At 30.4% G+C, this 15,384-nt stretch overlaps 1 protein-coding gene across 1 annotated transcript in view; it reads left to right on the top strand.

Moving 5' to 3' along the window:
- LOC129946643 (uncharacterized) overlaps nucleotides 1-15,384 on the top strand; it is a 59,169-nt gene that overhangs the window by 26,898 nt on the left and 16,887 nt on the right. The window contains exon 2 of the mRNA XM_056056894.1: nucleotides 12,598-12,699. Coding sequence (XP_055912869.1) covers nucleotides 12,615-12,699 — 85 coding nt within the window. The 5' untranslated portion in view covers nucleotides 12,598-12,614. The remainder of the gene's footprint in view (nucleotides 1-12,597; nucleotides 12,700-15,384) is intronic.

Raw genomic sequence — 15,384 nt, 5'->3', positions numbered from 1 at the left:
CATGCAATATAATATAATATAATATAATATAATACAATATAACATTTATGAAGATATTTGGTAGTGCTTTGTTTATTACATAGTTAAAATTATTTACTTAAAAATATAGTGTATATTAATTTTAACATTAAGTATAAGTTCGATAGGAATGATTTAAGTTGCCTTTTGATTTAAATTTTGTAAGTTAATTTCTTGACGCCAAATGCCATTAGGGTACATGTTTCTTAGGTCTATTTATAAATTATATATTTAATATATTAACATAACATACATACATTGTTGTCTTATTCACCAACAAAAAACAGTGAAAATAATTTCTTTGCATAAATTAAATTTCTAACTTTATACATTGTCTTAGTTTTCATTTTAAAACACCCCACTTTTGATTTTTCAATTTAAGTTTTCCACTTTAAGTGCTCAAGTTTGACAGACTTGAAATAGTGTTTACGGTGCGCCGTGCGTCGGTCGTAGGGGGATTTTTATGCGATATGTAACGTGTTTATGCGACGAATTCGTGCGGTCCACTCTCACTTTTTATGGCATAATTAAAGTTTTCTTATGATGGCAAGAGTAAGATTTAGGATTGCCGAGGATTTGATTTTATGACTATGAATAGAACATTATTGTACGTATGTATATTATGTGTAGTTATATGCATACAAATTCTTTGCCTGAATATATATGTAGGACTGTGTTAGAAGGAACTTAAAGGAATGTTGTAAGTACCCAACAACTCGTTTGGTTATGTACTTGGACATCTTACTTTTTGTGAGGATTGTATTGGATGAATATTGTTTATACTTATGGAATCAATTAAAACTTTTGTAAATGTTTATCTTTTCAACTCCGAAAGTTTTATTTTTTTCTTTTCATTGCCACAATTCTAGAAACAAATACACTTTAGCTTACTTTTTTGGTGCTTATAAAACAGCTTTTGTTTGTCTTTCTTTTCAAAGGCATATTGACGTTTAATTTTTGGATAATGCTGAGTTTCGATATCAGTGAACTCTAAGTTCTCCTTATTTTGCAGAGATGTGAAGTGAATCTGAATTCTTAATCAAACCTAATTTTTAAAATTCAGAATTTATTGTAATGTCTACAGGGTGCTTTTTTTATTGGTCCAAACAAAAATCGTTCTATAACAACAAGCCTTTGTTTAACGCTCTTTTCATTTCTTGGGGTTCTAAGAATAAGGCTCAAAACTTAACTATGAAATTTTCTAAAAACTTAACTCATTGTTTGTACAATATCAGTTTAAAGTAAAAATATTTGTTGGGTTCTGATGATAAAAAAGCAGTGCTGATGAATATTGTAATTTTTGATTTCTTTTTTTATGCTTGTTTGAAACAGAAATATTCAACACCAATCGTTTGATAAGTCAATTATTTTGTTTCATTTGCTTATAGTAATTTCGGAGTTCATATAATGAACAAATTTAATATTTATTTTCTTCTCAAAAACTAACGCCATCACCACTACTTATTTTTTGTCATTCTTAATGCATCTTCTTTCTAGATGTGTACTCACAACACAAAAGAAATACTTCTGCCTTCCTAAGTTTGTGCAGCTGAAATAAAAATAGAAATAGTCCAGCAAAAAAAGTCCTGGGTACGTAATGAGAACATAAGCCAAAAGGATTTTATAAAGATCCATTCAGGATATTTTGATTCGCAGATCGTAGGGTTTTTTGAGTGACCTCACTAAAATAAGGTTACATTTTTTTTCATCGCATTCGCTGCAAACAATTAAATTTTATTTTCCTTCGTCCTTAGAAAGAATTTGTGTGAGGCGCATACACTCATATGTTAGGTATGTATTATTATGAAGAGCCCAATTGTGTAGGTACTTTCTTTTGCTTTTGACTTTATCCATGTTGTTGTTGGCAAACAAGAAAACCATTATTCATATTCTTCAAACTGTTTTTGCATTGCAGGCAAGGGCTTACGTTTGAAAGGATATGCTGCCTCTTAATTAGAATAAACACACTAAAAAAGGTGAGCACAAAATATAATTATGGCAACGTCGTCATCGTCATCATTGCAGGCGCAGCACAGGGTAGTTGAGAGTGAGATATAGAGCAGCAACATATTTTAATCAACAAGTACGAGGACTATTTATGTAAGGAGTATAGTAGTACGAGTATATTGTGCATAAAGCATGAAATATTTTGCAAGAATAACGGATACTTTATAAAACTTATACTTCCTGGTAGTTGTTGATGCCAAAATTGTGCACAAGCATTCCTTTCCTGGCGCTGGCGGAACTTGGTGGTCAATAAAATTCAAAGTTTAGTCGTCGCAATTTCCGTGTGGAGAATAAGTGTCATCTGATTTAACAATTTATTGTGTTGTTTACGCTAGCTGTGAAAAATTGAAACACAACTAACAACATTTACCTTCAGAAAAGACTATTATGTCACACATTGTTGTATAGCAAAGCTCAACAGAATACCCAATACTTATTCTTACTACCATGCCACAACTAAAGCCACCTGCGAAATTTGTACTCGTGCCTTATCTTGGGGATATCACATACGAGTATAAGTTTAATAAGGTAGCAACGAAATAAGCCAATACCACTTAAAGATTGAACGGTTCAAGTGTGCTGCTAGTACTGGTGGTACTTGGTGTAGGTGCGGTGCTGTACCATGCGATGGTACTGATTCTTGAGAAAGAAAAATAATAATATAAATCCTTTAGCGAAGATACGAGTATAGCACACAAGCTTAACATTTTATGGGAAATTTAAAGAAAATAATAACAAGAAACAGGAGAATGCATATTCGTTGTAGACACTTGGAAGACTCAAGGATAAAGTGGCATTTGGAAAGTTTAAGGAACCCCCGTTCCTAACTTTTAAGAAACTTTTAAATTTTTCTAGCTTTATAGTTTTTTTCATCTCTTGGCTCAAACTTTGCAAATATTTCTTTTGCATTTAGGAAAAAAAATGTCTATATACTACGAGTATACGAGTACATATATATTTATGTATATTCTATGAAGGTACAAGTATATACGTACATAGGTACCCAACTCTAACATAAATAAAGGAATAGTGTGAGAGAAAAATAGCTTTGTGCAGAGAGATTTTCCTTAACGAATGCAGTCGGGACTTAGTTCTTTTCCGCAGCTTTATTTCTCTGCTTGTTAACTTGCTCCGCCCTGTCATAATTCATTATGAAAAGTAGAGCACTATTAAAAAAGTTTTTCTTTAAATTTTCCATTGGGCTCATGAATTTTGATTACATATCGTTGAAAGTATTACTCACAAGGATTTAACAGCATATAATTCAGAGGATTTTTAACTTGAATTCTTGAAGAATGACATAAAATTACTCTGTAGCTGTAGCTGTAGATTTAGTTATTTATATACAATAGTGAGATGTCTTGAGCGCAATTGCTTTTGCCGAAACTTCAGGTAAGAAAATGTGATATTATATTTTGTTTAGAAAGTTTACCTTACAAATACGTGTTTCAAATATCTAAATAGCCAGAGGTAAGGTAGTAAGTATATTAAGGATACGACAACGACAGCAGCAGAATAATAACTTGACAATGAGTAAACATTAAAGAAAAAACTTTCACCCCCTCCTACACATCAGGAGCTTAGTTGACCCCTAGATACAACCTTATACTCGTATGTACGTATATAAAACACACCACATAAAATATTATGTGTTATTAATATTGTAGAATAAAAGAGGATTGATGATGGTGTTTTAATTGCTGAATTGAGTGGTCAGAAAAATTGCAAGTCAAAGCCAAAACGAAATATTTGTTTCTTATAGCGGAGCAATAACCATATTAATCAATAAAGTACATATACATTTTATTTCTTAATTCTGTAGATGAAAAGCTTCTTTAACTATACCTCGATGTATTGATTATGAGTATAATTTATGAGAATACTTATTTTGGGAAAGAATTATGGTTTGGAAAGACTTGAGGCGAATATATTTTAGAAAAGCATTTACCTCCTTGTATAATATATATCTTAACATTTGTATAAACATTAAAAATAATATTGGAATACATTTAGTATATGAATATGAATCCTTTCTTATATAAAAAAAATATGAAACTACTTATTAATAACTGCAATAATAAATTTATTTCGTAGCTATACAACGTGCATTTTTATTTAATTTAAAACTAATTATATTTCCTTAGTATGTACAATTGAAATAATTATAATTTTTCTAATTCCTTTTAAATAGTGCATAGACCTTTTCAAAATTTGTCTCATGTTGAAAACTCCATTAAATACAACTAAGTAAACATAAAACCAAGAAGTCCTTGTTTGATTTCTTTGTGATTTTGTGCGAGTTATCTTAAAGACAATAGATACAATAAAGAAAGAAGAGAATGTCCAACACTTTAGGTTCAATGCAACCTTTTTTTTAAGTAGTGTTTTCTTTTTTATACGTATTTCGCATATTTGAAGATACCTATTCGGCAGTGCTTTAATTTAAGTTAACAAAACGTGCATTTTAGATTACACAATCAATAGCCACTATATTCACATCAAGGCATCATCTCGATATGTTTCTAAAAGATGATTCCTGAGTAAATAATAATAATTTTTATAATTTTTAGAAATTTTTTTTTTTATTTTTTCTCAAATGTATGTGTAGGTATTTAATTTAAAATAAAACAAACAAAAAAACGGATGAAGCGAATATCTTACTGCTGGCGTAAATCATTTGATCTTGAGAGTTCTTGTTCGTTAACGACTTAATTTTATGCTATGTGCATATTTGGCACTACACGAAGCCTTTGGTTTCGTATTGGCTCATTGCCCGTTCAAAAAGAATAAAAAAGTAATCACAATTTTTACTAGTCAAGGAAGTTGAAACCGTTAAAAATTGACTACAAATTGGAATTGAATATGAATTCAGAAGATAAGTGAATTTGAATATTATTCTCTTATCGTATATTTTTGTATTTGCTTAACTTTTCTACACACTAATTTACTCCTTGTTTTTTTTTTGGTTCGTAGTTAGTATTTTATTTTATACCTTTGAGTATGATGAAATGATAATTTCTGCTATTTCAGCTAAGATTCACATGTTTAGAGGTTGCTCATCGCTTTTGCTTAGGATTTTCTTGACTTGAAATAAAATAATAAAATCATTCCTTTCGTTAACTTTTTTGATGGCATGATATTTAACCCTTTTATCATAGTTAAATAAATGTTTGTGGTTAATTTCAAATTTTATATGCAATTTTAATATTATGTACGTATTGAAAAATTGAATAATATTGTTCTTCTGACTAGAGAAACACATTAGTTAAAATTGATTAAGTTACCTTGAAAACCAAAGACTTAAACTGATTTTTCGATATAATGTTATATCAGAAGTCAATAGCTGATGTCTTACCATTAACTTGTAATAACAATTCCGTTTAGTAAAACCTATAATTTGTGAGTATTTAATGATCCCTCTCACTAACAACACCCTTTTAAACTTTAGAACTTTATAATAATATTGTGAATTTGTGGTCTATGTATACACATATTCCACTTTCATCCTCAGAAGGCTAATTTCCTTACTCGTACTTTACCCTCTAATACCTACTCCATTGTACATGCTATGTGTGTTCTTAACTCTCAAGTCAGTATCACGTCCGCGTTGATTAATTGGTAATGTTATAAAGAATGTACAAGAAAAATTATTTCAATTCTAACATAATAAATGAATATGTACAATGTCCTTGATGTCTTTGATACGAGTAAATTTATGCTCATTTGAAATTATCACAATAATTGATTGATCCTTTTTTCTCCTTCTTGTATGCTTGATATTATTATGTAGATTAGGTTTGATTCTCGTATTATTTTCATTTTTTGAGCATATAAACCATATGTTTATATATAAATATATCATTATTTACAAATGTATGTTCATCCTAATTTTTGAATGTTTAAAGGGCATACAATAAAATTGGTTTGTACTTAAAGTGTAACCACATATATTTTGAAATTCTATTACACGGTTTATAGTTATTTTTACTTTTAAATAACACAAAGACAAACATTATCCGCGGACAATCAAAAGTTTCGTCATTAGAAATAACTTAATTTGATTTTTACTTATGTACGCTAGCCCATTTACTGAAAACAACTATGTTCATTATATGGTTCCGTCACCTTAAAAAAGTATTCTTTTTTAAAGATATCCTTTTTCAGTTAAAATAAAAATACTTAAGGGGGTATTCTGGTCTAGAAGACCAGTTTTTTTTTCATATTTTCCTAGTTTAACTATTTAAGAATAATATGTCTACGAGGGGATTTTCCCAAATTCAAATTATTTTCGGAGAAATAAGTATTTTGCTGCGCAGCCTCTCAGAACTGTCTTTTTGAATCTGATACCCGCGATTTCTCAGGTTTTGCCGAACCGATTTACTTGAAATTTTAAGAGAGTCTTCTTTAGAGACTTGTCCGGAACTACGGCCATCCCCAAATTTTCATTTTTACTATTTTTAACAAATCGAAGAATGTTCAAAAGAGTGGTAATTTTTTTTTTTAGGCAGTCGCCATTTTGTAAAAAAAAAATGTTTGTAACTTTTCCGTAGTTCCAGACATTGCGACATTATTGTAGATTAATAATCTTTTTTAGTTTTTGATTTCAGATTTCTAGGAGAGTTAAAATCGTGGGTATGGTCACGCACCAAATTTTTGAGACGCATCACTCCATCAGTTGATAACCAACGGAATTTTGATTTTTTTGTATGCTTCTAATGTAAATAAATAATGTATAAAAAATTGATGGTAAAATTGTTGCTTGCTTTTTTCTACAGCACTTCAAAAATTACCTAAAATTCATGTCTCTAGACCAGAATACCCCCTTAACAATAACTTTCAGAAATGAGCAATAACAAACAAAAACAAACAAACTCTTTTGACAAAAATTGAAATGATTAATGATTAAATATATGAAATAGTAATTAAGAATTATAACATAATATAGAAAAGGACCTTTTTGAAATATATTGTTGAAAATAGTTTTGCCTTAAGAAAATCACTTAGGTAATATGTCAAACATTCCTTAAGCTTTAAAAAATAAAACTCCAGTCATTAAATCCATTTATTTGTATTCAAAGTGGATAGAAGTTATTTTTTTTTTGTGGATTTATCAGTTCAATTCAATCAAATTTCTTCCAATAAAACTTTCTTCTTAAGATGCGACAAAAATAAACGGAAATTGGGTGATTATAGGTCTTTATGCTTATATATTTCAACATAGTTGAAGGCTATACTTATTAATAAAATAAAGAAATTTCTTTTCCAACTTACAAAATAAATGTAACAGCTCTTTGGCTTCTTTAAACACATAAGCAATCTCTTGGGCAGAATTGCTCCTTTCCCGCTTTTAAATCTTTTTTTAAATCTCTTCGTTTTATGATAAGTATTAGTGTATTCATAAGACTTCCTTCATAAAATATTCAAATGACATCTGCAAATTGAAAAATGTTACCATTCAAGCGAAATTTCCTAAGGTATTGGTAGGCAAATTCTTATATATATATATATATTTATTTCTTCCATAATTGTCCAGACTACTCTGCTTATATTGTTACCCGAGTGGATGTGCGTCACTTGAGGGCGATTCAATTATGCACAGTATATTTTTTGCCTCTAATCAATAAGAATTGAAACAAAAAGGATAATAAAGCAAATTCTAAAGAAATAGGGTGGTACGTAATTTAGATGAAGTAACTTAAAAGAAATTCAAAGATGTAATCGAAATGTCCTCTAGATTTATTTGTATTTGATTATGCCTGGTGTCTTCAAATAAATCAATATATTTCATTACAGGTAAAGTTCATCAACTATAAATGTAAATCATTAAATAAAATCAATTCACTTCAATTCTATAGCATAACCTTGACGAAATCGGAGAAAAGTGTCTTCTTAATTTTACATGCCATCTTAGGAAATTTTTCTGACTTAATTTCAATTTGACTACAATTTTGTTGGCTGTTCCAAGACCTTTTTTGAATATTGGGTAAAAGGTCGTTTTGTAAACACATTTTAACATTGAAAACAAATTAAAATAATATTTTTGAAATTCCTACCTTTTTGATTCTGATTACTTTTTACTATTAAGTAAAAAAAAGGTCACCTTTTTCAAAAAAATTAATGTATCTAGCGTAATTTCAGATTTATATAACTTGCATGAGCCAAAACACTTTGCAACATTTTAAAAAGGCAGATATCGTACTCCTTATAACAGAAGTGTCTATATGAATGTAATTGTAATACATTTATATTTATAGGTTTTATAGCTGAAACAATTTTTTCGAATTTGCCACACCCAAAAAAGAACCATTTGAAACGTATTTTTCTACGTTACAATACCGAAAATTAACAACTTCTTCTTTGCAGAAAATCTAATTTAAATTGTTTTATTAAGAACCATTTTATTTTCGTTAAGAAAATGTTAGAAAACACTTTGAACGAAATTGATTCTTCCATAACAATGTGAGTGTGTAGTACCTGAAGGTTTTAATGAACTAAAAAGTATAAATATGAACAGGATTAAAGAATAGTTGTGCTAATATTTCTAAAAACTATGTACTTATTAAGAGTTAATCATTTTATGAAAAATGTTGTTTATTTCTATTGTTTTATTGCTACAGAAGAAGTAAGTTTCAGTTCCGAACTTGATGTTTTTTTCAATAAGTTATTAAACTACTGTTTAAACTATATATGTACATATGTAGATGTACTTACGAAAATTAAATCAATCAAAAATGTTTTCTTTTCTTTTTTAAATAACGAGAATTTCTTTATCATTTTAAAAAATGAATTGCTGAAAATTGAGTACCCTGTTATTGAAAACAAAGATGAAAAAATGGAAAATTCGCCATCAGCTCAATCGAACCGTTGGCGTTGTGTGCAGTGTACGTGGTTATGGTTATTCTCAGTTGCTTTGTGCCTCTCATTTATAAAGAAGACAAGGGGTGGTTTGAATTGGCAAAAATGATTGGTATTGTCAAACGAAACGTTTGAATAACTTTGGAAACAGAAACCGGAAGCTCAAGTAATGATTCAAAGGATTTTAAATTGCTTTGAGTTTTCTTCTCACTGTTACTTTTTATTTAAACAAATAATTGCCATTGTTCGTTTGTTTTATGTTGCATACTTACGTACATACATATTTCATAAACATAAAATTTGTGTTTAGCATCTCTGGAATAAATTTCCATATTGTTTCGAATATCAATTCTCATATATGTACTGTACATGTGTACATAAAAAGTGCAATATAAGTTGAAAATAAATTAAATAGGAATCCATCTTGCTACCTACTGCTTGTCTTGTCTTTCCCTGATTTATAAGCAATTCTGAACTTCAAAAACATAGAGCAATCTTCTATTATAATAAATAAACTCACGTCGAACACGTTAATAGGATTTCTAATAAATAATTATTGTCCATTTTAGATCACGCACTCATTACCGAATAGAATTCAATGCCAAAAAATCTAAGCTAAAATGTTCAAATTAAGAAAGATGTGAATATAAAAAAGCTTTAATAAAAATATAAAAAATCACAGAGCAAGTGACATCAACTGACTGACCTGACCTCCAGATTATGTGAAACTTTGGAACGTTCTATTGGTGCCGCCTGAGAGTGCATTGTATAAAGTACCCATAATCTTTTTTAGTCGCGAAAGTGTACATTTTTTGCTTCTATGTTACCTTTGATATCTTTTAAAATAAGCTTGCAGAAACTACAAGTCGAACCAGAACTAGTCTTTTAAATTGTATTGCCTTTTAATTCAACTATACTTTAATTGTTTGAGAACATTACTCCGACCAGGCCATATTATCGCATCTCACAACCTGCATGAAAAACTTCTACCAGACCACTTTTAGTATTATACATAAAGGAAGTTTTCTTCAAAGGCGATAATATTATTTATTCTTGATTATTTTCAAACTTTAATAAAGCGCTGGGCCGAAATAAATTAGAATCAAGATTTCAAGGGAACAAACATTGGAAAGATATTTATATGAAAACATTAATTCAACAAAGATTTTGCATGCACTGTTCTTCATTTTTATTTTTATAAAACTAAAACTGTGTTAAATGTTTCTATAACTTCATTATTATATTTTCATACAATTAGATTGCAATAAAAGATCTTTCCCATGCGATGCAGGTACAATTTCCTGAAAATCGCTTTATTGAAGTATCATCTTTTTTAACCGCATTTGACAGTAAACATAAAGGTGTAAATTTCGGAGTCATTGCAGTTTAGTTTAAAAAAAAACTTATAATTTTGATTTTAACAAAAACTAAATCAAAATATCGAAATGCAAATTATGTTTGTAAAGGGCAGCGTCTCATCGTTGCGTCGTAAGTCGGCCGTAGTAAATTATATGTAATCATAGTTTCTTTTTAAAGTAAATGTTCGCGTACTTAGAATACTTTTGATACTAATTTCAAATAGAAATATTTAATTTCAGCTCTCACGTGCACATTTAAACATCCGAATGAGCTTTAAAAACTTAAAAATAATGCAGAAAACTCGATTGTATTTTCTTGTCTCTTGAAAATAAAAATGTTTTATTCATTGGAATTACATTGAAAAAGATTTTTCGTTCACATACAGCACAAATTTAGAACCGCGGTGTTATCGGGGATTTAAAAATTCTCGTACAAGTAGCACTTAGATGAAATCGAAATGGAATTCCATAAAGGAACTGGACATTTTTATACTTAGGTATATACTTATGTGTACGTTTCTCTTCGTGGATAACCACAAAATCAGGGACATCCTAAATCTTAATCTGGCGCCAAGTGTTTTATGTTCCTTACAGGCTATATCGTTCATAGCAGGGTGGTTTGGGGGATAAGTTGATTAAGGGTTGGCTAAGGTTAAGGTTTCCCATTTTCTCAACTCCATGCGAGTAGGTATGTACCTATGAAAAAAAGTAGCACGACTCCAAAATCGTTCGATTCTTTTTTCTCCTTTGTTTGGGATTCAAGATTATTGTACGGATATACATATCGCATGGAGTTTTCTTTTAGATTAATTGCCCTACTCTTATTTTGGTATTTTGGTATGTGCTTTCGAAAACAGTCTGTGGGAATATTGAATCGATACAGCTAGCTGCTTACTGTGTTGTTTTTAATTCAAATATTACGTCATCAAAATCTTAACGAAGAAATCAATAGCTTTTTCACCTGTCCTCTTATTAAATTTTCTCTCGATTCGAAACTACCAAATCAGTTATTTAACCTGCGTTTTGCGGTGGAATAAGATTTTGTATACAAATCCATTTTCGTCCTTTCTCAGTTTCTTTTTGAATGAAATCTGAAATCTGAAATGCACCATTCAATTTCGATATTGCTGCAGATGCATTGGTATACGTGTATCTATCTAGACAATAAATTATTAGTTGTTACTGTATATTAAGCTAATGAAATCTTGGCACACTCTGTTTTTAACGACTGATACGAATTTCAGTTCATCTACGATGACGGGAAATGTGGATTCTCAGAACAAAATGTTATTTGCTGGGCTGGGGCCTTTGGTGTGTATAGTGTACATAATATAGTACACAAAGCCAAAAGATACCAGAAAAGGGGAGGAAAATGTTTTCACGAAAAAGCAATATTTTATATTATATGACTTTAATTAAATTAAAAGGAACAACACAAAGAGACGATAATATGAAGGTTTATATTCTTGGTCCTCCCTCCATTTGATATTTTTTTCCTCGATGAGTGGGTAAAGGTTTTATGTTATAAGTAAAGTAGGTAGATATACACGATCTGCACATAAACACGTCCTTCTTAAAGCTAGATACTTTTAATCTTTTTCACAGGAAAGTTTACACAGCCAGCCCAAAATAATATGCACGAAAATGTTCATTCGCTAATTGGAGGCGGGTGATAACTTACATTAACTCTAGTGAGAATTTATTAGAGTTTATGAAAGGCCAACGAAAAGGAAGATACACATAATTTTTGCAGAAAGGGTTAAAATATAAAAAGAATATTTTCTTCTGCAATGAGATTTTTTTGTTGATAAGTTAGATATTATGTAATTAAAATTGTAACCTGCACAATTAGTTATTAAAAAAAAGTTGTGGCATAGTTCAGAAAAGGTGAAATGGTAAAGAAAACATGAAATGGTTTGTACACTTTTAAATCCTCAAAGGGTTAAAAAGTGTTGTTTTAAATGTTTTGTATGTTTTATTTCTTTATATTTTCAAATCAGTGTGTATTCTTGGCTCTTTTTTTTTAACTTGGCAAAAGCAATGAAAAGATGATAACATCTGAGTGTAGACATTATTTATTTATTTAGAATTTTAATAAATATATATGCAAACACAAGTTTTCAATCAAAACAAGAATAATTAACATTAGCGACAAATTATTTTCAAAGTTGTAGTACTAGTTTTATTTTTGTTAAATTTTCCTATGGCATAACTAAATGACTTTTATCTTTTAAATGCGTTGTAATAATCTGCAACATAAATTCAAATCCGCCTAAAATTATTATTTCCCACGGTTTTAAATAGAGTATTTCTTAAATAAAGTATTTACCTAACTGTTAAAATATTTGTATCTTTGCAGACAAATTCAAGAATTCGATGGCAAGAAAAAGAAAATGTTATTATGAGTGGTTTAATCTGATGACCCTAACATGGATTATTTTCTCAGATATATGCTTAAATGGTGAGTTTCCTTTTGAAATATTTGTGAATTCAGTCGTCATTATTACAATATGTCTTCTCCAAAACGCACTTAAATTTTCGACATATAGTCCAAAAGTAGATCGAGATTTTAGCTAAAAAGCGGGGGAAGGGGTTATTAAGTCCCAAAGACTTCAGTTAATACAAGTGGCACTCAACGAATTAATTTCATTAGTCAATCTTCAAAAAATCAATAAATTTACAAGAATAAAATTAATTTTAACTATATGACACGTTTGATATTTTGTATTTCATTCAATAATTTTTTTTATTTTCAACTTTTTTTAAAACTTTTTTACCTTAGCTAAGCTCTAACGAAATTATTTGTAATCGACATACAAATCCCGGGTGATACAAAACAAGGATCCCTGACTTTTGTCTCCACTTATTATGAGTTACTGCTAAAATGAATTGCACAAATTGGAAAATGTTAAAGTAGAGACTGTGTAGCGATCCACACTGATATCTTCCAACTGGTACCTTAACAAAAATCATTTGAATGTATAAGCCAATTTTGTATTTAATTAACTCCCAAAGTTTAAGTAGTCGTGGCTTAAAAATCCTGCAGAAAAGTACAATTTGATGTCAGGTACAGAATATTATGAACAAGCAATTTAGAATTCAAGCCTTCTCACTAACGAAATCTTCCTAAAAATCTTACTTACTTACTTAAGGTGGCGCTACAGTCCTGTGTGAACTAGGGCCTCACTCAACAAACTTCTCCATCTAGCTCGGTCCCTAGCTAAATGTCTCCAGTTTCGCGCTCCAAGTTGGGTGAGGTCACCTTCCACTGGTTTCCATGCGCTCTACGTGACCCAGCCATCTTAGTCGTTGGACTTTTACTCTTCTTGCTAAGTCTACGTCGCTGTACAGCCCGTACAGTTCGTCGTTCCATCTTCTCCTCCACTCCCCTTCGATGCATACGGGACCGTAGATCACACGAAGAACTTTTCTCTCGAAGCGACCCAAGGTGCTTTCATCCGCTTTTGTCATGGTCCATGCTTCTGCACCGTATAGCAGGACGGGGATGATAAGGGTCTTATATAGCAGCACTTTGGTCCCTCGAGAGAGGACATTACTACTCAATTGCTTTCTTAGTCCAAAGAAACAGCGGTTAGCAAGAGTTATTCTGCGTTTGATCTCAGCGCTGGTGTTGTTTTCTGCGTTTACAGCGGAGCCTAGGTAGACGAAGTCCTTGACTACCTCAAAGGTACGTCTGTCGATTGGGACGTTTTGACCAAAACGTCGGTGTTGTATGTCCTTTCTAGACGACAGCATGTACTTTGTTTTGCCCTCATTAACCGTTAAACCCATTTTTGTCGCCTCTGCCTCAATACTCACAAAAGCCCCATTGACATCACGCTGAGTTCTTCCGATTATGTCAATGTCATCAGCATATGCCAGTAATTGGACAGACTTTTGAAAGATAGTGCCTCTAAATCTAACACATTTAAAATCAACCAAACCTATATATACTTACTATCCTTGATACCATAAGAAATTGTATCTATCCGTAGGCACTAACTGTTGGTGTTCAAAGCAGACTTCTCTGTGTTTGTGTAAAATCGCAATACAAACAATTCTGTCAATGAAGCTAAGCAGTTGACGCCGCCCTCGTAGTCATCCCTAATTTAATACACGATATATGGACAAGGCATATCTTCCTACTTCCCTTTTACCATGTACCAAGTTTAAAAAAAGTAGTATATCTTCCATTTGAACTCTGGAAACTCAAATTAATTAGGTACACAAAACTTAACACACAAAAAAGATGACTATAAAATCTATTACATTAACAAGAATGTTTTGCTAAACTACTTTTGGCTTTGAAGAGAATCTTATTGAAATGAATAATAAAGGCTATGATAATTTCGAAGGGAATCTGAGAAGTGTTATGGCACATTTATTGATTTTATGATGGAAAACTTACAGAAGTTTTTGAAAGTTATCAATTTCCAATATTTAACTAACTGAGTTTGAAGGAATCTAGTTCAATGACATTAAGCTGTAGAAACTTATTAGAAAGGTAGATTAAATAATGTGTCATTTGAAAAAAATGTTGCGTTGTTATGAAAAAGTTTACTCATATTTTCTTGTTTTGATTTAACTTTATAATAATTGGAAAGAAGATTCACAATGGGTAATATTTAGTTTCAAGTGTGGTTGTTTTAACAAAACTATGAAAGTAAAGTTAAAACGCAAAGTAAATGCAACAAAGCAAAGGTATAAATACATAAACAGATCACTGCTCTGAAGTTTTCTAAGCAAGGCTTAAATATAGATTTAGTTGGGACTTTTTTCAATTTTAGATTAATTTAAATTACGTAACATTGATTTTTTTCCTTCTAAAACAAAGAATAATCAAGCTCCTGTTGGAATACGTATACATTCTAATAAAAATGTAGTTCAATTATCTTAGATGATGATAATACTTTTTATGGTTTGTTTGTCATAGATTTTGCCTCTATATTGTAGTTCTTATCTCCAGTATATTGTAAAAGACTATTAAAATTAATGTTTCTGCAGTAAAGGGATTCGAAATGCTGTTTTAAGTGGGTGAAGTGTACATTATGTATAGTAAGTTTTGCGAAACACTCTCTTATATCCTTGAAGGACGAATCGATTCCTGGTCCAAAATGGATTTAACATGATGTTAATCAATATATAT

Source organism: Eupeodes corollae, chromosome 2 (assembly GCF_945859685.1).
Source record: "Eupeodes corollae chromosome 2, idEupCoro1.1, whole genome shotgun sequence".
In the NCBI taxonomy this organism is placed as follows: Eukaryota; Metazoa; Arthropoda; class Insecta; order Diptera; family Syrphidae; genus Eupeodes; species Eupeodes corollae.
The sequence above is the reverse complement of the archived record's forward strand: the minus strand, read 5'-3'. Positions and strand labels throughout refer to the sequence as shown.